The sequence below is a fragment of the Barbus barbus genome (genome assembly GCF_936440315.1).
Source record: "Barbus barbus genome assembly, chromosome: 34".
Taxonomy (NCBI): domain Eukaryota; kingdom Metazoa; phylum Chordata; class Actinopteri; order Cypriniformes; family Cyprinidae; genus Barbus; species Barbus barbus.
Window position 1 is genome coordinate 16,954,681 of NC_136762.1, and position 23,582 is coordinate 16,978,262.

Consider the following 23,582-nt stretch of genomic DNA (forward strand, 5'->3'; position numbering starts at 1 on the left):
AATGAAACATTTACACTATCCAAATAGAAAATGATATGATCCTCATCCAGATCTAGACGTTTGATGGTGGGGTCTTCCCTCAGCTGTGGAGACAGAGAAGCGAGTAAGAACGATTTGTATCGTAAAAGCGCTATACAAATAAACTTGAACTTGAACTTCACAATGAAGTGTCACTCACAGCCTGCAGAGACGTCTCATCTGGCTTAAACCCAGACAGCAGCCTGACGTTAATGATCACCATGTTGGTTTCTGCTCGTGTGCCACTATACCTGCCATACAATTGTAAATTTGGATGAATAAAGTTGGTTGAGTCTTTATTCATTCTGTCTTTATAGAGTCAAATGGATATGTTAAGTTACTAATTCATTTAGCAATATAATTGCAAGTGGGATTTGTTACAGCTGTCTGCAAGACTTCTGTACATAATTTTTATAGATATTACCATTTAAAGTTTATTTGTTTGTTAGTTTTAAAGTTTCTAATTCTCACCAAAATAAAATTACTGTTTTATATTTGAATATTTTTAAAATGTAATATATTCCTATGATGGCAAGGCAGATTTTTCAGCAGTAATTACTCAAGTCTTCAGTATCACTTGATTCTTCAGTAATATGCTAATTCGAAGCTCAAGAAACATTCCTTATTAATATGTATGTTAAAAACAGTTGTACTTAATATTATTGTGGAAACTGTGATACTTTTTTCAGGATTTTTTCATGAACAGAAAGTTCAAAATGACAGCATTTATTTGAAATATTAATATTTTGTAACATTTATATTGTCTTTACTGTCATTTTTGAGTAATGCAATGCATCCTTTAAAAAAGTCTTACTGAGGTCTTACTGACCCCAAAACTTTGAACAATAGCATATATTTAATAATTATGTTTTTTAAGTAAAGATCATGTTCCATGAAGATACTTTGTAAATGTCTTACCGTAAATATATCAAAACTTAATTTTTGATTAGTAATATGCATTGCTAAGAACTTCATTTGGACAACTTTAAAGGCGATTTTCTCAATATTTAGATTTTTTTTCACCCTCAGATTACAGATTTTCAAATAGTTGTATCTCGGCCAAATATCGTCCTATCTGAACATACATCAATGGAAAGCTTATTTATTCAGCTTTCAGATGATGCATAAATCTCAATTTCGAAAAATTGACTGGTTTTGTGGTCCAGGGTCACAAATAGCAATGGATTCTATATATACACTGTTAAAATAGCAAGGTTTTCTGCTATGTATACTAATTATTGAAAATAGTGGCAATTATCTGCTGATTATCTGCGTCTTTTTTCAGTGTTGACTGTCCCAATCACACGTTGGTGGGTGGAGTTAGTGTAAATAGCCTCTGCCAACAAGGCAGGCTATTTGCACTTAGTGTAAATAGACACTCCGTAAAAGTATTCATTCAACTAGGCATTTAATTACAACAAACTAGCAAAAAGGATAATCAATTTGTAATTGAATGTTTAATATCCTAATGATTTTTGGCATAAAAGAAAAATCGATAATTTTGACTCACAAAATGTTTTTTTGGCTATTGCTACAAATATACCCCAGCGACTTAAAACTGGTTTTGTGGTCAAGGGTCACATTTGCACTTAAGGTAAATAGAATCCATTGCTATTTGCACTTAGTGTAAATAGCATCTATCACAGTGCAAATAGCCGCTGCCATACTTTTATAATGTTTTGTTGTCGTTCTATGGAAAAGAGCTGCATGAAGATTCTTTAAAATAACTATTTTTTGTTTCACACAAAGTCATAGAGGTTTGCAATTAGTAATAAGTAGAAATAAACTAAAAAATATTGCTCGTTCATGTCTTTGATAGTGACTAAATGACAAAATATTTATTTCTGGGTGAACTATCCCTTTATATAATGACCGTGTGTATAGTAATTATTTAAAATAAGAAAGCTAAATAATGATGTAAGATTTTACATTGTTTCACAAATTCACGTGTTGAAAGTATAATGCACATAAGGGCTGTTACCATTAAAGAGGATAGTAATAGTTGTTTTGTTTCTAACAGAAATGTGGCTCACCTTATAGTGGTGGTTAAGGTAAAAGCTGGGTTCTTTGTGTTGTTGCAAATCCCAGGATTTGCATTGATTTTAAAGGCCAAAGAGTCTGGAGGCGGCGGGATATTGTAGTGCAAGGCAAACTGAGAGACAAAAAACACAGTATGATGTCAAAGACGAGGATATTTATATCACTTTTATACACTTAAGTTGCCATCATGCAGTATTCTCATCCTTATGTAATTCCAAATCCTTATGACTTCCTTCTGTGATCCATGGAAGAAAGTAAGTCATACAGGTTTGGAATGACATACAGGTGAGTAAACTAGATTAACAATTCATTGGATTTCTCAATATGTGCATCAAAAGAGGCAGTGCACAGACCTGCACAAACACACAGCCTCTGCCTTCTGCCCTGAGCTTGTATGTGCCAGTAGCTTCCTGCAGCTGTTTCTCCTGGTATAGCAGCCGGTTGTTCTGGTTCACTGTGAACTGGTTCCTCTGGTCTGAGGGGGAGGGGGAGGTCACGGTTACGGTAATGGATCCTTCTGGATTGTAGGTGGCAGCACTGTACTTAGCAAGGGCCTGGAGTGCTACTACAGTATCCTGTTCACAGAGAGAGGGAGTGACACCACTTACAGTCAATAATGATAAAACACATTGTTAAGACAGAGGGATCTTAAAAAGCTGCATGAGCTAAATAATATTACCTGTGTAGAGGAGAAGCCTCCATATGCGTTCTGCTGCTTGCTTAGCCAGTGCACTATGCCAGCAGAGTAGTCCAGTCCAAATCCAGGGAGTATGGGTCCTGAGAGCAGAGCAAGCAACACATAGGCACTGGTCTCTACCTCCACAGAGCCCGTCGGTTGTGCATTATTAGCCAGAGTCCAATATCGTCCAACACCTGAAATAACCAGGGCAAGAAAACTGGAACATTGAAGGATGGTGATTGTGTTTTTTATTAATACAGCAGGATTATACTAGACCAGAGAAACTGGTACTGGGGGGCTACACAAAACTTTAAAAAAAAAGAAGAAAAAAAAGTAAACAAACAACAACAACAAAAGAAAAAGGGCTAAACATTTAACATGTACCTAATTTTATTTGCAGTCTTTTTATTTTTATATTTTCTTTTATATTTCTTATATTTTTCTTGGTTCTCTCCTCTGCTACACAAACAGTAGTTCCCTTCCAGGAACTCGAGCTGCGTCGATGACGCTACGGGAACGCCTTCAGCGTGACCGCGCTCTGAACCAGAGTGTAATCTGTCCAATGGATGGGCGAGACGTCATGGGCGGGTGACGTCACCGACCGGGAAGCATAAAAGCACGTGCGGTGGAGCCGGCGTTTGCTTTTTGTCATTCAGCAACCGCTACAGCGAGCGATATTCTCAGTTCTTCCGCCCCGAAGTGTAGCGGAGCTGAGAAGCTCGCCACCCCTGCGGGGGTCTCTTGAGCTCCTGGTTCGGCTGTCTCCTGCCGGTCCTCCGCTTCAGGGCACCGAGCTAGCAGCTCTAGGTACACCAGAGGCCAGTCTCGAGAGACTGGTTCCCTTAGTAGACCATCTGGCAGCGTGCAAACTACTGCCAATGTGTCTCTAATTGGGTCCTCCCTTGCAGGGCCTGGTTCTATCAGCCTGATCTTCCTAGGATTGGCGCGTGTCTGAGGACCGTCGTTCAATAGCAGGCTGAGGCTGAGGCAGTCCTGATGCTATGGCCAGGACTTACGAGGGCACACCTCTCTGGGGCAGAGCGGGTTACACCTCTTTATACGGTGTCCGTCTCCACCCAGTGCCCTCGGGAGATCAGTCTGCCAACCCTGCCTGTGTTCCAGGGCGCAACTGGCTCCAGCGAGCGATGTTCTCAGTTTCTTCCACCCCGAAGTATAGTGGAGCTGAGAAGCTCGCCACCCCTGCGGGGGTCTCTAGAGCACCTGGTTCGGCCGTCTCCTGCCGGTCCTCCGCTTCAGGGCACCGAGCCAGAAGCTCTGGGTACATCAGAGGCCAGTCTCGAGAGACTGGTTCCCTTAGTAGACCATTTAGGCAGTGTGGAAACTACTGCCAAATGGATCTCGTTGGGTCCTGCGTACTGTAGAGAAAGGCCTTTGTATTTCAGTTCGGCGCTCTGCCGCTGCCTTTCTCGGACCTGAATTCTCTCCTCGACAGCTCTCCGTAGAGATTCCCGTCAGGAGAGATCTCCTCTCACAGGCGGGGGACACTATCCTTCTCCCCCACCCGGAGTTGTGGAAGCTGTGGCTGTGGCCTCTGAGGGGGCGCAGCTCATAGCTTCCGGTCTCTCAACTGAGGTTGCTGAGACCATCTTCCGATCCAGAGCTCCCTCTACGAGGAAACTGTATGCCCTGAAGTGAAAATGTTTCACGTCTTGGTGCAGAGACCGCCACTTTGACCCAGTTAACTGCCCGATTGGTACAGTGCTGGAGGTCCTGCAGGCCCGTTTCTCCGCATGGGTAACTCACTCCACCCTGAAGGTTTACGTGCACCACGCCCTTCTCGGTGGCCTTACAGTGGGTTGACACCCCCTGGTTACATGTTTCCTCCACGGTGCGCTGAGGCCTCCTGTACGACGTGTCCCTACGGGGACCTGGCTGTGGTTTTAGAAGCTCTCTGTACCTTCATTCGAGCCTATTTAACAGATTTTGATCGTATTCTCACTTTGAGACTTCTTTCCTTTTGGCGATATCTTCTCTTAAGAGAGTGGGGATTTGCAGGCCCTTCATGGCCCCTTCTTATCTCGTCTTTGTCCCTGGTCTGGCCAAAGCGTTTATCTACCCTCGAGCGGGTTATTTCCTAGATCCCGTCTTCTATACCACGGCCTGCCGTGCTGCAGGCCTTCATTCCTCTTCCCTTCCGGAAGCCAGACCAGCGGAAGCTTAATTGCATGTGTCCAGTTCAAGTACTGGACGCATACGTCCACAGAGCTGCCCTGTGGACAAGGACGGACCAACTGCTGTATGCTTCGGTCCTCCTAAGCGGGGTCTGCCTGCTTCTAAGCAGACCCTTAGCAGGTGGATTGTGGATGCTATTTATCTTGCTCCTATGGGGGTTAAGGCTCACTCCACCCAGGGTATGGTGGCCTCTAAGGCCTTTCTGGTAGGTGTTCCTGTGCAGGACATCTGCAACGCTGCGGGGCGGTCCACGTCCCTTACTTTTGTCCGCTTCTATGGCCTTGATCTGCAGGCCACTCCGGGCTCTTCTGTTCTTTCGCCCTTGTAGTGCTCCTGAGGGATACACACAGGGCAGGGACTTGGAAGTCCGGTGACGTGGGCATCTCGTTCCCGTAGCGTCATCGACGCAGCTCGAGTTCCTGGAAGGGAACGTCTCAGGTTACGTACTTAACCCTGGTTCCCTGAAGGGAACGAGACGCTGCATCTCGAGGCCATACTTCCTGCATCCCTGCGAGCGGTTGCTTCATTCCTAGAAGCAGACGCCGGCTCCACCGCACATGCTTTTATGCTTCCCGGTCGGTGACGTCACCCACCCATGACGTCTCGCCCATCCATTGGACAGATTACACTCTGGTTCAGAGCGCGGTCACGCTGAAGGCGTTCCCGTAGCGTCATCGATGCAGCGTCTCGTTCCCTTCAGGGAACCAGGGTTACGTACGTAACCTGAGACATTTTCCTTTCTAGGGAGCTCAACGCTGCATCCTGGTGGACACTTTGGGGAACGCTGTCTGCGTGACCAGTCCCTGAAGCATGCGTAAAACAATTCCAATCTTCTTGGTCCACATGGCCCGTGACGTAATAGGCGGGTACCAGATTGTATAAAAGGGCTCCTGCTGAATATGTTACCAACTTTTGTTGTCTTCGGAGCCGTCTGTCTGTTGAACGTGTGTGAAACATCATCCTGGTGAGTCGAGCAACGCTTTGAGGAATATGTGCCTCCGTGTTGGGATTCTAACACTTGAGGGCATATTCTAACTTTTTCGTCTTTGTCTCGGTGACCATGCACTCTTTGTAATGAGTCACTTTAATGCACACTTTAATGCACTCAGCTCGCGGCAAATGCTTTGATATTCGGTGTCCGCATACCCTTTACTATCGGGTTGCCTGATGCGCAGATATTGCTCGCGTTGCTATAACGATGAAGTTTGAGCACCGAGTTGTTTTTAGCAGGGCATGCCAGATCGCGGGCGGAGCTATATTCAGCTCAGCTGTGCCTCTCTATTATGCATGTTATTGTGTGTGGAGAGCCTCGCTGGGCATGGATATACTGAATGCTCTGTGGAGTGAAACTGTTAGCTTTCTCTCCCAGGGTGCTTTAGTAGTCTAGAGTTGTTAAGGGGAATGTTCCTTCCTGTGTTTAGCCAGGTGATAAGTGAACAGTCTCTGCTCAGAGTATTGCCATCTGCGGATGATTATGCTCCAGCTCAGGCTGTCTTGCTTTGGAATATAGCAGTCTGAGGACAACTATGTTCTAGCCAGGCGTTTATGACTGGGTTTGGTTCCCCTTGGGCACAAGCTCTCTCAGATAAGTGCTGAAGTCTTGTTTGGAATCTGCTGTCCGAGGATAGCTGTGTTCCAGCTCGGAGACTGCTCCCCCTTGTGGGGTCTTTAAGTAGTGGTCTCTTTGAGCCCTTGCCCAGACTGTGCTGTCTACCCTGTTCGGTTTTTAAGTAGATGGCCCACTTCATGGCCTGGGAAAACTTCAGCCTTACATGAAGGAAAGGCTATTTGAGGATAGCTGTGTCCAGCCACCTAGTGTTATGGCCGTTGCTTGTATCAGGCTTTGATCTGGACAAGTGGGTTTTATGTGTTTGCTTCTTTGCAAATCATTATTATGGTCTGGATCTTCCTATTGTGAGCCTCTGGTCAATATATCGGTAAAGACTCACTAGCCTACTGTGGGACTGACACGGATTGGGGACCTCCTTAGTATAGCGACCTAAGGGTGGGTGTATTTCAGCCATTGCCATGGCAGGACGGGCTTACTTGGATACAGCGCACTGAGGCTAGCTGTGTGTGTTAATTTGCAATTTCCTGGAAGCGTAGCTATCTGAGGATAGCTATGTGCTAGCTCGGGAATTGCTCGGGCCCTGCCTAGATAGCGCTGTCTCCCCTTATAGGGTTTATAATTGGACAGCCCACTACTGGTGGTCTTGGCAGTTGCAGTGGTCCCCTTTCCTAGAGCCTAGCTATCCTCAGATAGCCTAGCTATCTGAGGATAGGTTATTGCCCACTCTCCATGGTCTGGGTAGTTTCAGTCGGTTCCACCTCTGGTAGCCCTTCCTACACACAAAGCTATCTGAGGATATCTATGTGGTAGGTCAGTGACTGCTCCCCTTTCCTAGGGTCTTAAATAGAAGACTCCCTGAGCCCTCACCTAGATAGCGCTATCTCTCCTGCTAGGGTTGTAAGTAGATAGCCCACTCTTGTGGCCTGGGCAGTCTCATAGGAGGGCTTACCGGGGTTTTTCAGGCTAGCTGTGTGGGACCAGCTGCTGATAGCTTCTGGTAGCCTTCCTATGTGCATGGCTATCTGAGGATATCTATGTGCTAGCTCAGGGACTGCTTCCCTTCCTAGGGTTTTTAAGTAGTGGTCTCCCTGAGCCCTTGCCTAGAGTGTGCTATCTCTCCTGCTAGGGTTGTAAGTAGATAGCCCACTCTTGTGGCAGCCTCATAGGAGGACTTAACGGGTTTTTCAGGCTAGCTGTGTGAGACCAGCTGCTGATAGCTCGGTGATTGCTCCCCTTCTTAGTGTTTTACGTAGTGGTCTCTTTGAGCCCTACCTAGACAGTGCTGTCTCCCCTGCTAGGGTTGTAAGTAGACAGCCCACTCTTTGTGGTCTGGGTAGTCTCAGTCGGTCCCCTTCTGGTATCCTTCCTAGGTGCATGCTATCTGAGGATATCTATGTGCTAGCTCAGGGACTGCTCCCCTTCCTAGGGTTTTTAAGTAGCGGTCTCCCTGAGCTCTTGCCTAGAGTGTGCTATCTCCCCTGCTATGGTTGTAAGTAGATAGCCCTCTCTTGTGGCAGCCTCATAGGAGGGCTTACCGGGTTTTTCAGGCTAGCTGTGTGGGACCAGCTGTTGATAGCTTGGTGATTGCTCCCCTTCTTAGGGTTTTAAGTAGAGGTCTCCTTGAGCCCTACCTAGACATTGCTGTCTCTCCTGCTAGGGTTGCAAGTAGACCACCCACTATTTGTGGTCTGGGTAGTCTCAGTCGGTCCCCTCCTGTTCTACTATTCTTTAAATCCATGTTTATGATAAGCGTACACGCTAGCTTCTGTGTGCTTTCTAAAATCCACATTGTGGTAAGTTTGCACGCTAGGCACCCTGCGCACTTTTCTAAAATCCTGTATGGTATGGATTACGCGCTCGACTTCATTCCCATTCTCTGAGTTGGTTCTGGCCCCAGTTCACTTTGGGCCCCACTCCACTTATGTATGTCTGGTGATACTTCTGAACAGGGCTTCCTCTTGTTTTAAGAGAGTCATTCTGCTGAAGCCTCCGCTCTCCAGAGCTCTGCTCAAGCAGTACTAATAGTATGTAGGCTCTATTGTGAGCCTCGCTAACTGTCTCTAGCATTGAGTGTAGTCAGGTCTCCTCTCGTTCTAGAGAGGTGTCATGCTGAGACCTCCATTCTTAAGAGCTCCTCATCTAGGGTTGTGTTGTTAGGCTTCCTCTTGTTAAGAGAGTCAGCTTGCTGAAGCTCCGTCCTTAATCCGGCAGTAATATGAGTCTGTAGGTGATTTCTTTCAGTCTCACTAATTGCCTCTGGCGTTGAGTGTAGCTAGGTCTCCTCTCGCTTTAGAGAGTCATTATGCTGAGACCTCCACTCTTAAGAGTTCCCCTACCAATATTGAAGCCTTCCTAGGTACATGGCTATCTGAGGATATCTATGTGCTAGCTTAGGGACTGCTCCCCTTCTTGGGGTTTTTAAGTAGCGGTCTTCCTGAGCCCTTGCCTAGACAGACATCTCCCCTGCTAGGGTCATAAGTAGATATCCCACTCTCTGTGGTCTGGGCAGCTTCACATGTAGGTTTACCAGGGGTTTTTAATTTTTAGTCCTTAAGTAGCGGTCTCCCTGAGCCATGGCTTAGACAGTGCTATATCCCCTGTGGGGTTTTAAGTAGATAACCATTCCCTTGGTCTGGGCAGCTCTTTAGGAAGGTCCTTTTTCATAAGACTCTTTGGATATAGTTATCTGTGAATAGCTGTGTCCTAGCTGGGATTGTTGGTAGCATTCTTCAGAACTCCTCTAGGCTTCCAGCCTCTCAGTGGTCTCATGTATCTGGCTACGATCGCTCACATAGCATAGCTATCTGAGGATAGCTGTGTTCTTAGCTTGGTTATGGCGTTCAACCTTATCTGGTAGCGGGCTCCCTCGTTTTACCAAGTTATGTGAGCGGCCCCGAGGCGTCAGTGGCTTGGCCCCTTTCTGAGGAAAGGTTTGGTGTATGTCTGTCACCTCCTTGGTGCTCTCTCACCAGATGGACAGGCATGTGCCTCGGCATGGCATGATTGGATATTGTTCCCCAAAGTGTCCACCAGGATGCAACGTTGAGTTCCCTAGAAGGGGAATGTCTCGGGTTACTCATGTAACCATGGTTCCCTGAGAGGGAACGAGACACTGCGTCCCCTCACCATGCCTTCGGCCTGCCTGTTTACGTCTCCTCAGACAACTGAGTTGATGAGGTATTCAGCAGGTGCCCTTTTATACTTTTGGGTACCTGCCTATGATGTCACGGGCCACGTGAACCAATAGGATTGAAATTGTTTTACGCATGCTTCAGGTACCGGTCACGCAGACAGCATTCCCCAAAGTGTCCACCAGGACGCAGCCTCTCGTTCCCTCTCGGGGAACCATGGTTACATGAGTAACCCGAGACGTTGTGCCTTACTGTCTTTCTTTTAAGGTGTTTCTGTTTTGTTTTTTTAACAAGCTCTATAGTATGGAGTTCTGCACATGACATGCGAGAAAAAACAAGATATTATGGCTGTGAATTAAGAATTAATTTCCTTGGTTTATTTAAATTGTGCCCACAATAACTATATTAAAACACGGGATAATTAGTGTGATGGGGCCACAATTTAACAATTTAATATAGTATTGTAATGTGTATATAAATAGAAAATATATAAATCTTTTTGGAAAATATACATGTATCATTATTTGTCTTATTTAATCTAAAGCTGAATAGTACCTTGTCTCTTGGCCTGCTGGTCCAGGTTGGAGAGGAGGTTCTGTCTCATCTGTTCATCTCCAGCAAGAGTGAATGTGTAGGACAGCAAGGCGGTTGCATAAGTATTGGTGATATTACGTGAAGATTCCTTCAGACATTCAAGGCTTTTTACCACCATTTCATCCTTACAAAGTACACAAGAGACTTAATGAGTGTCTGCTTCCTTCATTAGTCAAATTATCTGTATTGAGTTAGACTTGGATTTATCTGTGACTAGAGTCCATCTCTTTGGAGCCATAAAGAGGGTTTTACTCACAGTTTTCTGGACGCCTAACTCCAGCAACGCTGCAGTGATGTACGCCGAGAGAGTGACTTCATCATTGACACCACCCTGGGAAAGCAGAAGCAGGGCAAAACACATTTAGACATGCAAGAGTGCATCATCAAAGATTCTTCTTACCCTCAGAATTTCAATCTCCTCACTTTATTGCCATCTAACAGACATTTCCAAAGTGTGAAATCCAAGACCACCAGACTAAAGAGCAGTTTCCTATCCATAAATGACTCTGCTCCATTAGCTGTCCTCGAGTCATCTCCTCATCCCGCTCAACGCTGTGACAGCTTCTCATATGTGCTCTTCTCATTTCATGTCATCTCAATTTTTTCCAGTGACATGACTAGGGTTTCTGGGTCCCTTGAACTATTCCTTTGGACCCCCTTTTGGTATTTTCAATGTGTAGCTCCAAGCATTACTTTTTGTGTTCTTTCCTAAGCTTGAAGAAATTTACTGTAACTGTACAGTGTACTTAATTGCACAGCACTATTACTGATGACAATTTTTTACAAAAATCAAAATATACTAACTACTGGATACATTTTCTTGAGAAACAATTTTGCTTTCAGTTTTCAGATAATATATCAAATGTTTGGGTTTGGAAAGATTTGCTAATTGATTTAAAAAGTCTTGTATGCTTACAAAGGCTGTATTAATAAAAAAAAAAAATATTGTGAATTATTATTACAATTGCTGGAGTTTTTTTTCTTATTTGAATAAATTTTAAAATGTAATTTATTCCTGTGATGGCAATGCTAAATTTTCAACAGCCATTACTCCAGTGTCCAGTATGACACTGTCACTTGATTCTTCGTAAATAAGCTGATTTGCTGCTCAAGACACATATATAATTAATAATAATGTTGAGAACTGGTGTTCTGCTTAATATTTTCATGGAAACTTTTTTTCAGGACTCTTTAAAGTAACAGAAACTTCAAAAGAACAGATCATTATTTTTTTACTTTTTGTAACATTGTTGATGTCTTAACTGTCACTTTCAATCAATTTAATGAATCTGGTAACACTTTATTTTAAGGTATCCTTGTTACACGTTACATGCACTTACTGTATTATTATAATAACAAATTATATGCAAGTAACTCAAGACAAAACATGCAAGTAACTCCAAACCCTAATCCTAAACTCAACCATATAGTAAGTACATGTAGTTAATTAATATTACTCAGTACATAAATGTACAATTACACTGTAACAGGGACACCTTAAAATAAAGTGTAACCATGAACCCTTGCAGAAAAAAAGTACAAATTTATTTTTTTATGTACTGAACCCAACTTTTTGAACCATAAATATATGTACATTTAAGTATAAACATCATTAAGTACGTTGTTTATACTTTTTAAAGATAAACAATTTTGCTAATGAGGTAAATAAATGTTAATTTTTTTATGCATATACTTCTTGTAAATGTTAAAACTTGTTTTAAGGATGTTAACACCTGTCAAATGAAACCTTGAGGAAGGGGGTGTTTTATTTACTGGCCAGAATATCCCTGCTAAACACACACACACATCTAAACCAGCCTAAATTTGTTTAATCTGGTCTAGCTAGTCTCCCAGCTTGACCAAGCTAGTCCTCAGCTGGTTTTTCAGCCTGGTAAGTTAACTCCCTTAAACCAGGAAACCAGACCAGCCTGACCAGATTGGGAGACCAGCTGAAGACCAGATTTGCCAGGCTGGGAGACCAGCTAGACCTGATAAATTCACATAAAATCAGGATCTAAGAGGATCTTCACCTTCAACATATTGTTGAAAAGTTTCCCCACAGAGGTGAAGCAGCCGTTCTCCTGCTGTTGTTGACGCAGCCAATCCTTTGCCTGGTCAATGTTGGCCTGGTCTATAAATATATACTTCTTTGCACCACCAAAAGACTTCATCACAAATGCGGTTAACCTGAACACACAAGTAATATAAACTGCTGTAAAATACTCATAATTCAGTACATTTAATTTCAGTAAGTCCTTGTGGTTTTATTGTATTTTCTTTAGCAGCCTATTTAAAAAATACCATGTGAATAGATTGGCATCAAACCCATGTACCAGAATCCCACAGTAACACATAATGTAAGTTAAGCGACTGAATGATTTCATTGTCTCTGTACAAGACTCACCAGGTGTTACCAGAAGGATCATTCCTCCCAAAAGCGCTGTAAGAGCCGTCAAAATGCTTGTATGTCAGCTGTCTCTGGTAGCCTGCAACAAACACACAAAAAAATCTGATATGCAGGGCTGCTGAAAAGGGGAACACCTGGAATTTGTTTTTTTTATATAAAAAATGCAAGTTACTATCACTGAATTTATTTATTGGAGTTCAGTATTTCCAGATTTATCACCGAGTTAACACTGTTCAATCAAATTTATGATCTATCATTGGTCAAATCCAAATGATCCAGGTGAGTTAACTTGAAAAAAGCTTTAAACTAATTGTCTGTATATTTATATATTGTTGTTTTATGAGTTAAACTAAAATAAATAAATAAAAAATACTGCAAGCAGTAATTTCCTAATTAGTTTTGCTGTGTTTTCCAGTAAAAAAATTTTAATATTTTTATTTCTAGATATTATTTATTGTAGTGTAAGATACACAATAATCAATAATACACAATAATAATCTCACCGCTCTCCAGGAAGGTTATGGCTCGGTCTTTAATCTGAGGAATGAGTTGCCCGCTGCTCTCCAGGTACTGAAGGATGTAGATATTGGGGGCAAAACGCAGCATGTTCTGCTCTCCACAGCCATACGGCATAGCCAACAGATCACCGATGTTCTTCAGAGCACGACCCATCAGATCACCTACGAACAGAACAGCCAAATTACCATCAATATGTTAAAAAACTAAAAACTATTCAACAAGAGCAATTCTACTGATTACAGAGTATTTCAAATATTTATACTTATGGAGAAATTTGCCAGATATCTTTAGGCTCACCCAGAACAGTGACAAAGCTTTTTGCAGAATCCTTGACAAACACTTTGGGTAGAGTGAGAGAGACGGATGTCTCCTGTGGACGATCTATCGGAATAGAGAAAAAACATCAGGTACAAATCATGCTGTACTTTATCATAGACAACCAATTTCTTAATTTGTGAAAATTACACAGGGTTTAAAAGCTGGAACTGGAAGCTTTTGTTAAAGCCTTTTTGAGATGTTGAGTATTTTAGCATTTATCCAGTGCAATACCTTGCATCATAGACTTCCAGTGTAAATGTATTACTGTAAACAGGATTCTTGCTTATTCTTACACACTGAAGGTCAAAATTATTATCTGTGGTATGTGGTAAATGACAGCATGTTAACTTCTGTTTAAGCTGGAATTAATAGATTTCTTTATTCTTCTTTTAATAGACAACAAAACACACTGTAATGCCATTAACCTGTTAAGCAGATGAGTTCATTTTGAGTGATTGACTGTTTAGTTCCTTCTGCCTGAAAAATACAAGTGATAACAATGTCAATTGTATTTTTAAAGCAAAGCATAACAAAAAGCAAATTTATAGATAGATAAAAGAAATATATATTAAGAAAGTAATTATAGTACATTTTAATTTCCTTTTGACTTGTTAGCTTGTTGATGTTGAAGAGTGAGTCACATGGTTTCTGAAAGCTCACATACAGTAAAGGCACATACCTGCACCAGAACGCTCTGCATCACAGTATCAACTCTGCCTCTGTCCGGCAAAGTCACCACTTCATTTCCACACAGTTCTCGGCTCTGTACCGCCTCAGCGCGCACTGTAATGTTCACTTTTCCTGTAAAACACACACAGACCAGTATACAATGACAGTGAATTTAAGTTACAGAAGAATAAGAAGTACCCCTGGGGCCTGCTATATTAAGCAAATCTGTGACTGTCAAGGCAGTACATCAAAATAAAATACATAGTCCACCCAAAAATAAAACAGGTATTGTTCATCTGAAAATTCTGTCATCATTGCTGTTTTGACTCCCATCGACTTCCATTGTGTTTGGTTACCAATATTCTTAATATTAAATTAAATTAAAATATAACGATCCCTTTAAGAATTTCCTATTATAAGTGTAATATCATGTCCTGGTACAAACATGATCGGACGTAAAATAAGCCTTTCAGTTTAGGGAATAAAATTACATTTCTGTTTGTTTTTGCTCGTATAGAAGTCAAAGTATCAGGCTTACCCAGGACAGAAGGTGTAACAATCCACTGGAAGGTTTGGCTCTCTTCAGAGCAAACACACTGAGTGTAAGTGCAGCCTTTGCACGGCTGAGCAGTGAACTGCGCTGAGTTTGCCAGCGTGACCTTCACCTTTAAGAAAAGACAAAAGTTTGTACAGTGGCAGCCTACAGAAAATGCTTTTACTGCAAAATTTCAGGACAAACAAGTAAACACATTAAGTGGGCTTACCATGATACATTTGGGTAGGTAGTTGAATACAGTGGCTTTGAGAGTGAACGTCTCCTCACGGATAACAGAGTAAGGGAGGGCGAGGCTCACAAAGAAGGGCTTGAAAGCAGTGAGATTAGTCTTGGGGGCCACTCCAAACCCGGCAGGGGATGTACAGAAAGCCCCTGCTGCCCATTTAGTGATGGTGTCTGGGACCGTCTTTGCAATATCCACAGATCCTGATTTCCTGGTGAATGAAAAAAAATATGAATTTTGTATTTTAAAAATATAAATAAGCACTGAAGCATTTATTATTTTTTTATATTATTTTTTTCTGCATATTAAGAGGGACTGAAATGTATGCAGTATACACAGTAATGCCATGGTGCAAGATTCATACCCCACAGGTATAAGATCCCATATCCATGTTTCTGGAAAGAATTTGCGTATCTTCTGAGAATGTTTGAACCCATTTGAACCAAACCCCATCTCTGGCCCAGCCAAGTTCACACGTTCGGCATCATTCACGGTTGCTGTTTGAATTGAGAGTTTGTAAATACAATCGGATAAAAAGGGCATGTCCAAATCCTAAAAAATTCAAGTTACTTACATTCTACGCCAACACCATTCAACATAGTAGCTGTTGGAATTGATAGTTTGTAAATAAAATCAGATAAAAAGGGCATTTCCAAATCCTAAAAAATTCAAGTTACTTACATTCTTTATTAAACGTATTATAATAATGACAAACAACAGGTGCTTTCACATCAGAGTTGGTAGCAATTTTGATTCCAACTGCCTAGGAAAAAGCAAGTGTTACAGTATGTTACTGTGTGTAAGATAAACAGTGTACAGTGAGACTCAGATGACAGTGGAGGACTTCTGAAATAAGAAATAGGAGATATTGTGTATCTTACTCTAAAGATGTTGTAGACATCATTTTCGTTGACATAGTAGGGGTAATAGAGGCGGGAGCGCTTGCGCCTTGCTCGTTCAGCAAACGGGGTTATCTCCCAGGGATATAGGCAGGGGTTAGGCTCCCACTCCTCAACATTGTATGGGTAACCTGACAAAATCTGGACTGGTAACATTCTAAAGACCTGTAGAATAATACCAGATATTGATCCAAAGCAGTGAGAAGGCAAATTCCTAATAATCACTAATCACAATTAAATTGGCATAAAAAATAAATAAATAAATAAAAATAAAATAAAAATCTAGTTTGTAACACGTTCCAAGTTATAAGAAATGTGTATGTGTAAGTACATATTTTCCCAACACCACTTGAGTTTTGTTTTTAAAATATGGATAAGAAGAGAAGTATTGCTGTTTGTTTTTAAATAATAAAATGCTGTATTATTTATTTATATTATTATTTATATTATTTTTTAATAAGCTGTGAATCAATTTTGTTAAAATATTTTTTTAAATATTGTTAAAATATAAAAATTATATAAAAGATTGTGTTGACCTACTTCTTGAAAGATTCTTATTAAAAATTGCATTCTTCTTATGAGACTTTTTTTCAGGACAGTTGTATCATTATGACATTTTTACTTCACACTTTTACTTGTGGCATTTTTACTTAATTTTTTACTCCCAAGAAATGATGAAAATATATTTTAATTGAGAAATTAAAACATGTTTATTATGAAAGAATATTTAAATCAATTTTATATTTATAATACTTATATATAGTGTCACGTTCCTGACTCATCTCTTAAAATAAAGATTATCTATTAGTCATAGTTGTAATGTACATTATGGTTTAACATACTAAGTCTGCATTGAGCTCAGCCTCTGGTCTCAACAGCAGCACACTCTGATCAATGGCCCGCACGGAGCACAAGGAGCCAGGAGTGGCTTTTAGGTTAAGAGATGTCTTCTGTCCAGGCAGTGCGGTGGGAGACGAGAACTTTAAGGACACCTGTAAAAGTACAGGCATGTTCTCATCACAACATAAAAACCTGAAGGGCATGTTGAGTTCTGAAATGAGATTTCATGTGGGATCTTCTGACCTTGTTTGGCAAACATTCTTCAATGGGGATGTTCATACTGTCTGCTACTGCTTCTCCATTGGGAAGAATTGTGTAAACCACCACCTGAGCATATGGAGTCAGAGCGACCGTCTTCTTCAGTGTGAATGTCAGTTCTCCTTTGTTTTCTTATATGAAAGCAAGAGAGCATTTGTGGAAACAAGAAAAGGTGCATGCTGAAGCACAATGTACATGTATAATGTATAATACATATACACTTAGACAATAAGACAACAAAGTGATTGGTAATGTACTGTAAAAGTGTACCTTTTCCAGTGTTCACACTCAAAGACAGACGACCATTTTGAACCATGCTGCCTCTGGACAAGACCTGGAGTGCAGATAGATAATTACTGTATGACAATTTATGTAACGCTATGGAGTTCTACAGCTCCACTACTATTGCAATGTTTTCATCACCTTTTCTCCTCTTTGATAATAGCTAGAAGATTTAGGAAACCTTAGGAAAAATGATGTTTTCTCTACCAAAATAGGTAGGAAACCACAGATTTAAAAATTATGTTCAATCCTGCTAATTATATATATATATATATATATATATATATATATATATATATATATATATATATATATATATATATATATATATTTATTATGGCAGCAATACATGGTTAATATTAAAGGTCTGGGCTATTTCGTCTAAAACTTATATTAAAAAAGGTATATATGATTTATATTATAGATTGTAATATACAGTAAAATATGAAAAACTGATATTCATTTTGAGATTTGCTAAAAATTACATTTAACAATATTAATTGTTAGTGTTTTTTAAATTAAATGTAAGTGGGCATCAATCTAAATGTAACTATTGGGAAAATGAGCATAAACAATTACATTTATACATTATACATTATATAAGGTTCCAATATAAACCTACACACATGATCAAATAAATCTTTAATATTGGCTAATAACCAATATGGTATATCAGGCTTCGTAAAAAAAAAAAAAAAAAAAAAAAAAAAAAAAAATATATATATATATATATATATCTATATATATATATATAATAATACCAAAACTTGAAACAGCTTGTTAAGCTATAAAAAATGACCAAGCAATTGATGAGTGTCAAAAAAAAGAGTGTCAGTGTTAAACATACGATGTAGAAGAAATCCAAGGTTTTCTGGTCTGTTTTCAGTGCACTGCCCTGAATGATGTAACTGGCCATCACTGTTGCATCACTGTTACAGCTGAGCTTCTCTGGAGCCTTCGTCAACATCAGGAAACTTTTGCTTTTGGAGTGAAAGGGTCTCACGTAGAGATAGCCTGATGGATAATATCTATAAGCCTCAAAATCAGTCCGTTCTTCACCTCCCTTATAATAGGCCTAAAAAAGTTTGCAAATCATCAGTATGCTGAATTATATTCACAAACATCATGTCAGTAAACAAAACCAACACTAACCTGTAAATTCACAGGTAATTCTGACCAAGCTGAAGTGTTGAAGGAGAAGCGGGCAGTGCCACTGATGTCTGTCGTCAGTGTCACATTGACACTTTTATCACCATAATGTGCATATACAATCACCGGCTCATTTTTCATCACACTGGACTGTGAATTAGTGACCACAACCTGTTTAAAAACCATATAGAGAAAAACTAAATGATTAGCTCACAAACAAAAGTAGCACTTCCTGTACTCAACAACAACAACAAAAAATTGCTACATTTTACAAAGTCAGAAAACAAATAACAGTTACAGTACAGTTATTAACTTTTATAAAGATTATTGCAAAAACACATGTGGACTGTTAGAGTTACTTTTGGAGCATTCGCTCAATAATTCATAGCAAAGCTACTGACAAGCTATCTGTTACCTTTCCCTTTAAGATCATGCCAGGCCTGTATGTATCTGGTGTGTCCTCAAAGTTAACATAGGCATAATCATGGATAAAATCAGCTGAGGTAGAACCCTCCATATTTATTCCTGGAGGAACAAAAGAGCATCTTTCATTGCTCTGTTTTGGAGAATAAAAATGGACAACAGCTGTTTGTATTACACTCTAACCTGTTCCAGTCTCTTCAACATTACAGTTCACTTGGAAAGATCCTCCTAAAGTCAAGCTAAATTCTGTCACATTTATCACCTGAGACCCACAGCCAGTCCTGTCAGTCTGAATGAATAAGAATGAGAAGGAAATGGTTGTTTAGACTTAAAATATGTTGCAATTTGGACCCTTGTGAAAAAGTACACTTTGGCATACATGTCATTTTAAAAGGGTACTTATTACAGAAATATAATGTAATTTATATAATGCTGTGTAAAATGTAAACAAAAAAAATTTAAATAGCATTCAGTTTTTACATATATTTTACACAGTATCCCAACATATTTTGAATTGGAGTTAAGAATACACTTAAGTTCAAACTAAATTTGATGTTTTCGGAGACTTAACTGCATTTTAATTGCAAATAAATCAAATTAAGGATGTTTTATATTATTATTTAAATTATTATTATATTATATAAAATTACATCATATAATATAATATTATTATATTATATTATTATTACTAATTAAATTATTATTTTTAAAAAATTATATTAAATGCAAGTATTTTTTACCCACTAAGCAAGACTTCATAATTACTTCTATTGCCTTTGAATAACACTTTAACTTAAAGTGTACTGCCAAATGTATAGACAAGTGTAATTCAGTAATGTCAGATCATTGCTATTTCTTGTAATTGGGACATTTATATTACATTTACATTTATTCATTTAGCTGACGCTTTTATCCAAAGCGACTTACAATTGCTATATATGTCAGAGGTCGCACGCCTCTGGAGCAACTAGGGGTTAAGTGTCTTGCTCAGGGACACATTGGTGTCTCACAGTGGATTCGAACCCGGGTCTCTCACACCAAAGGCATGTGTCTTATGCACTGCGCCATCACCACCCGCATGGACCTTATGATATTTAAAGATGTTTAAGAGGACCAATGCTAATTAGCACACTGTTTTTAGCATTACAAGCCCAAAAGGTAACAGTTTTGTGTGTGCAGAGGGTAACGCACCATCATTAAATATTCCTTGCATACATTAACCATGCCAGGGAAAGGTCTCCTCCAATAGTAACCATAGCGCTGCGCACACACTTTAGCGTTCACAGACCCCAGCACAGGCTTCCCATAAGTGTATCTAAAGATAGTGAAAAGAGTATTTCATTTGGCTGAACATATCACTTGCACACAGGTGTGCACCTCTTTTATCTGTAAAGAAATTAATATTATTTGTAATAAATTCTTACTTTGCACAAACTTTCAGAGTGACCTCTTTGTCTTTGACAGTTATATATGGTGGGAAATCGATGTTCACTTCATATTTTGGCAGAACTAAAAGAGACATGTGCGGGGAAAATACTTAAAAAAATTGTACACCTTAAAAGCTGATCAGTTTTGGACTGACAAAAGTTAAATCCTGGTTCTGACCATATTCTTTAATTTCAAAGCCATGTGATATTTGTTGGTTCTTCTCATCCCAAGCATTGATCATGTAGTAACCCTGAGCGGCTTCTGGAGACATGGAGTGAGAGAGATCCAAAATGCCAATCCTTGTGGTCCGATTCAACCACTGACCAATGCGATTTGAATAAGGGTCCTAAACAAGAGTGGCACATAATGAAAAAGCCTACAGTGGAATCAAGCTGCATTTAAGTAAAGTAACAAATTATAAGCAGATCATGGCTGCTTGAAGTATTTTACCTGGAGTTCTACAGTTCGAAACTTCAAGAGAAAGACAGAAGAAAGTCATTTCAGTTAGGTCAAAAGTACAATAATATATCACTTCAATTGAAAAAAATAAAATTAAATAAAATTTTGTACATATATTAAATGAAATTTACCACTTGATTGCGAGGCAAGAAATTGGAATTCAGAGACACAATGCGAAATTTAACTGGAGAAGAAAAAAATTGAGACAGAATATTAATACATACAGTATGCAATACAGAAAGAATCGACAGGCTCATATTAATAAGAACAAATGAGTACAGACAAATTGAATTATTTTGGAATAATTTCCAAAGAGATGTATTACTTGTTTGTCCAGGCTTGTAGATAGGCTTGTCTGATTGGATGAAAAGAAGATTTTGGGGGGCGGTTATGAGGATCTTAGTGCTTTTGTTCAGGGATGTTTTGACCCCTCGGATTGCAACATCGATGGATGCCACAGACTCCTCAGTGACTACAGGGACCTGCAAGATACAAATCAAGAAAATATTGACGAACTACACTTGCAGAATATATGAGACTATAGGTTTGAAAGCAACATCAAAACGTCTCGGTTACGTATGTAACCCTCGTTCCCTGAAGGAGGGAACGGAGACGTAACGTCAGTGTGACTGACTAATGGGAACTTGCTCGAGAGCCCAATCATCTTCAAGTGTTAACAAAACAAGCCAATGACAGTTGGCGTGCGTGTTTCGCCACGCGCACCCCGCAGTGCGGGTATAAAAGGAGAGCACGTGCAAACGCACATCAGTTTTTCGCTGAGGAGCCGAGACTGTGTGCCCCGGCCGTACAGCGGTGGTACAGCAACTATGGCGACGGGACGTTACGTCTCCGTTCCCTCCTTCAGGGAACGAGGGTTACATACGTAACCGAGACGTTCCCTATCAGTCAGTCACGTTCGACGTAACGTCAGTGTGACTGACTAATGGGATCCCTTGGAAAACGCCACTATTGCTGACCCCCTCCAGTGCCCTGCGGAAGCCGGCAAGTCCCCCCACACCAGTTGGGATGGAAGATAGGACAGGGCTTAGGCGGAGATGACAGCCACTGCTGTTCCGTACAGTGGGTATGGATAACACTGGGAAAGCGTACCACAAGTAGGGGAACGCTACGGAAGCCACATCCTGCGTAAGGAGGTACCACGTGGAAATTACACATATGGACTGACCAAGGGCAGTACTACATATGGAAGTCTCTGAGGTAGACTCAGCCAGCCTGGGGTGAGATAACAACACAGCAGAGACGGCAGAAGGTCTCTGCCAGGGAAAGACACGGGCTCACCGTGAGGGGAACCGTACCGTGGAAGAATACACATGTGGGATCACCCGAAGGGGAATCACTACACACGGGCACCTAGCCCAGCACAAGGGCTGACCTTGGGCAAACACACGAGTGCTGGACCTGGCGTCTGGCGTTCCGCCACGCCTGACTGCCGAGGGTGCGGGAGGAACTTCAACAGGGTTCGCCATGGGGAACTGAACTGAGAAGCAACAAAGCGCACGTATCCGGTCCGTAGAGGGGAATGGCGCAGCAAGCGGGATTGACACCGAGCAGTGTCCCAGTGTTACTGGCCGTCTGAGCCAAGTACACGGGAGGACACGGGCTCTACACGGAGATTATAAAATCTCGCAAACGTGTTAGGTGCCGCCCAGCCGGCAGCTCTACAAATGTCTGCTATCGAGGCGCCCCGCGCCAACGCCCAAGAGGAAGCAATGGCTCTTGTAGAGTGTGCTCTCACACCGAGGGGGCACGGTAAGCGCCGGGCCTGATAGGCCAAGACTATAGCCTCGACTATCCAGTGGGCAAGTCTTTGTTTGGAGACAGCCTTCCCCTTCTGCTGTCCCCCGAAGCAGACGAAGAGCTGGTCTGAGGTCCTGAAGCTCTGCGTGCGGTCCACGTAAGTGCGCAAAGCGCGGACGGGACAAAGCTGCCTCCCGGGGCAGCGCTTGCAAGTTCACCACCTGATCCCTGAAGGGTGTGGTGGGAACTTTGGGCACATAACCAGGCCGGGGTCTCAGGACAACGTGAGAGTCATCCGGCCCGAATTCTAGGCACGAATCGTCGACCGAAAATGCCTGCAGGTCCCCTACCCTCTTGACCGAGGCCAATGCAGTGAGGAGCGCTGTCTTCAATGACAGAAACTTAAGCTCTACTAACTGCAGAGGCTCAAAGGGCTCCTCCCTCAAGGCCAACAGGACCAAGGGGAGATCCCAAGAGGGTACCAGATGAGGGCGCGGAGGATTTAACCTCCTCGCCCCTCTGAGGAACCTGACGACCAAGTCGTGCTTCCCCAGACTTACGTCTACCGCATCGTGATGTGCGGCAATAGCGGCGACATACACTTTGAGGGTGGAGGGAGACAGCCTTCGCTCCAACCCATCTTGCAGGAAAGAAAGCACGACCGCGATCGGGCATCCCCGGGGGTCTTCCCGGCGGGAAGAACACCAATCGACGAACAGGTTCCACTTCAGCCTGTAAGCGTGTCTTGTAGACGGGGCTCTAGCTGAAGTGATGGTGTTTACTACCGATGGAGGTAGCCCACCTAGAACCTCCGCGTCCCGTCCAAGGACCATACGTGGAGATTCCACAAGTCTGGACGCGGGTGCCAGAGGGTGCTCCCTCTCTGAGAAAGGAAATCCCTCCTCAGAGGAATTTGCCAAGGAGGGGCTGTCGCGAGGAGCATGAGTTCTGGGAACCAAGTCCGACTGGGCCAGTACGGCGCCACCAAGAGGACCTGCTCCTCGTCCTCCCTGACTTTGCACAGGGTCTGCGCGAGAAGGCTCACTGGGGGAAACGCATATTTGCGTAGGCCCCGAGGCCAGCTGTGTGCCAGCGCGTCCGTGCCGAGGGTACCCTCGGACAGGGAGTAAAACATTTGGCAGTGGGACGTGTCCGGGGAGGCAAACAGG

General features: G+C 41.8%; 1 protein-coding gene across 1 annotated transcript in view; it reads right to left on the reverse strand.

Moving 5' to 3' along the window:
• The window catches only part of LOC306853831 (alpha-2-macroglobulin-like protein 1), a gene marked incomplete at both ends in the record, with an annotated part of 38,394 nt that overhangs the window by 4,177 nt on the left and 10,635 nt on the right, over positions 1-23,582 (reverse strand). The window contains 31 exons of the mRNA XM_079391475.1: positions 15-83; positions 179-269; positions 2,052-2,170; positions 2,412-2,633; positions 2,738-2,931; positions 10,187-10,349; positions 10,482-10,556; positions 12,256-12,412; positions 12,630-12,711; positions 13,136-13,312; positions 13,449-13,532; positions 13,895-13,946; positions 14,149-14,270; positions 14,677-14,803; positions 14,903-15,128; positions 15,282-15,414; positions 15,599-15,680; positions 15,799-15,981; positions 16,659-16,808; positions 16,900-17,045; positions 17,185-17,248; positions 18,044-18,271; positions 18,349-18,516; positions 18,761-18,870; positions 18,952-19,057; positions 19,984-20,083; positions 20,193-20,277; positions 20,374-20,542; positions 20,647-20,667; positions 20,787-20,839; positions 20,981-21,137. Of these exons, the coding sequence (XP_079247601.1) occupies positions 15-83; positions 179-269; positions 2,052-2,170; positions 2,412-2,633; positions 2,738-2,931; positions 10,187-10,349; positions 10,482-10,556; positions 12,256-12,412; positions 12,630-12,711; positions 13,136-13,312; positions 13,449-13,532; positions 13,895-13,946; positions 14,149-14,270; positions 14,677-14,803; positions 14,903-15,128; positions 15,282-15,414; positions 15,599-15,680; positions 15,799-15,981; positions 16,659-16,808; positions 16,900-17,045; positions 17,185-17,248; positions 18,044-18,271; positions 18,349-18,516; positions 18,761-18,870; positions 18,952-19,057; positions 19,984-20,083; positions 20,193-20,277; positions 20,374-20,542; positions 20,647-20,667; positions 20,787-20,839; positions 20,981-21,137 (3,915 nt within the window). The remainder of the gene's footprint in view (positions 1-14; positions 84-178; positions 270-2,051; positions 2,171-2,411; positions 2,634-2,737; positions 2,932-10,186; positions 10,350-10,481; positions 10,557-12,255; positions 12,413-12,629; positions 12,712-13,135; positions 13,313-13,448; positions 13,533-13,894; positions 13,947-14,148; positions 14,271-14,676; positions 14,804-14,902; positions 15,129-15,281; positions 15,415-15,598; positions 15,681-15,798; positions 15,982-16,658; positions 16,809-16,899; positions 17,046-17,184; positions 17,249-18,043; positions 18,272-18,348; positions 18,517-18,760; positions 18,871-18,951; positions 19,058-19,983; positions 20,084-20,192; positions 20,278-20,373; positions 20,543-20,646; positions 20,668-20,786; positions 20,840-20,980; positions 21,138-23,582) is intronic.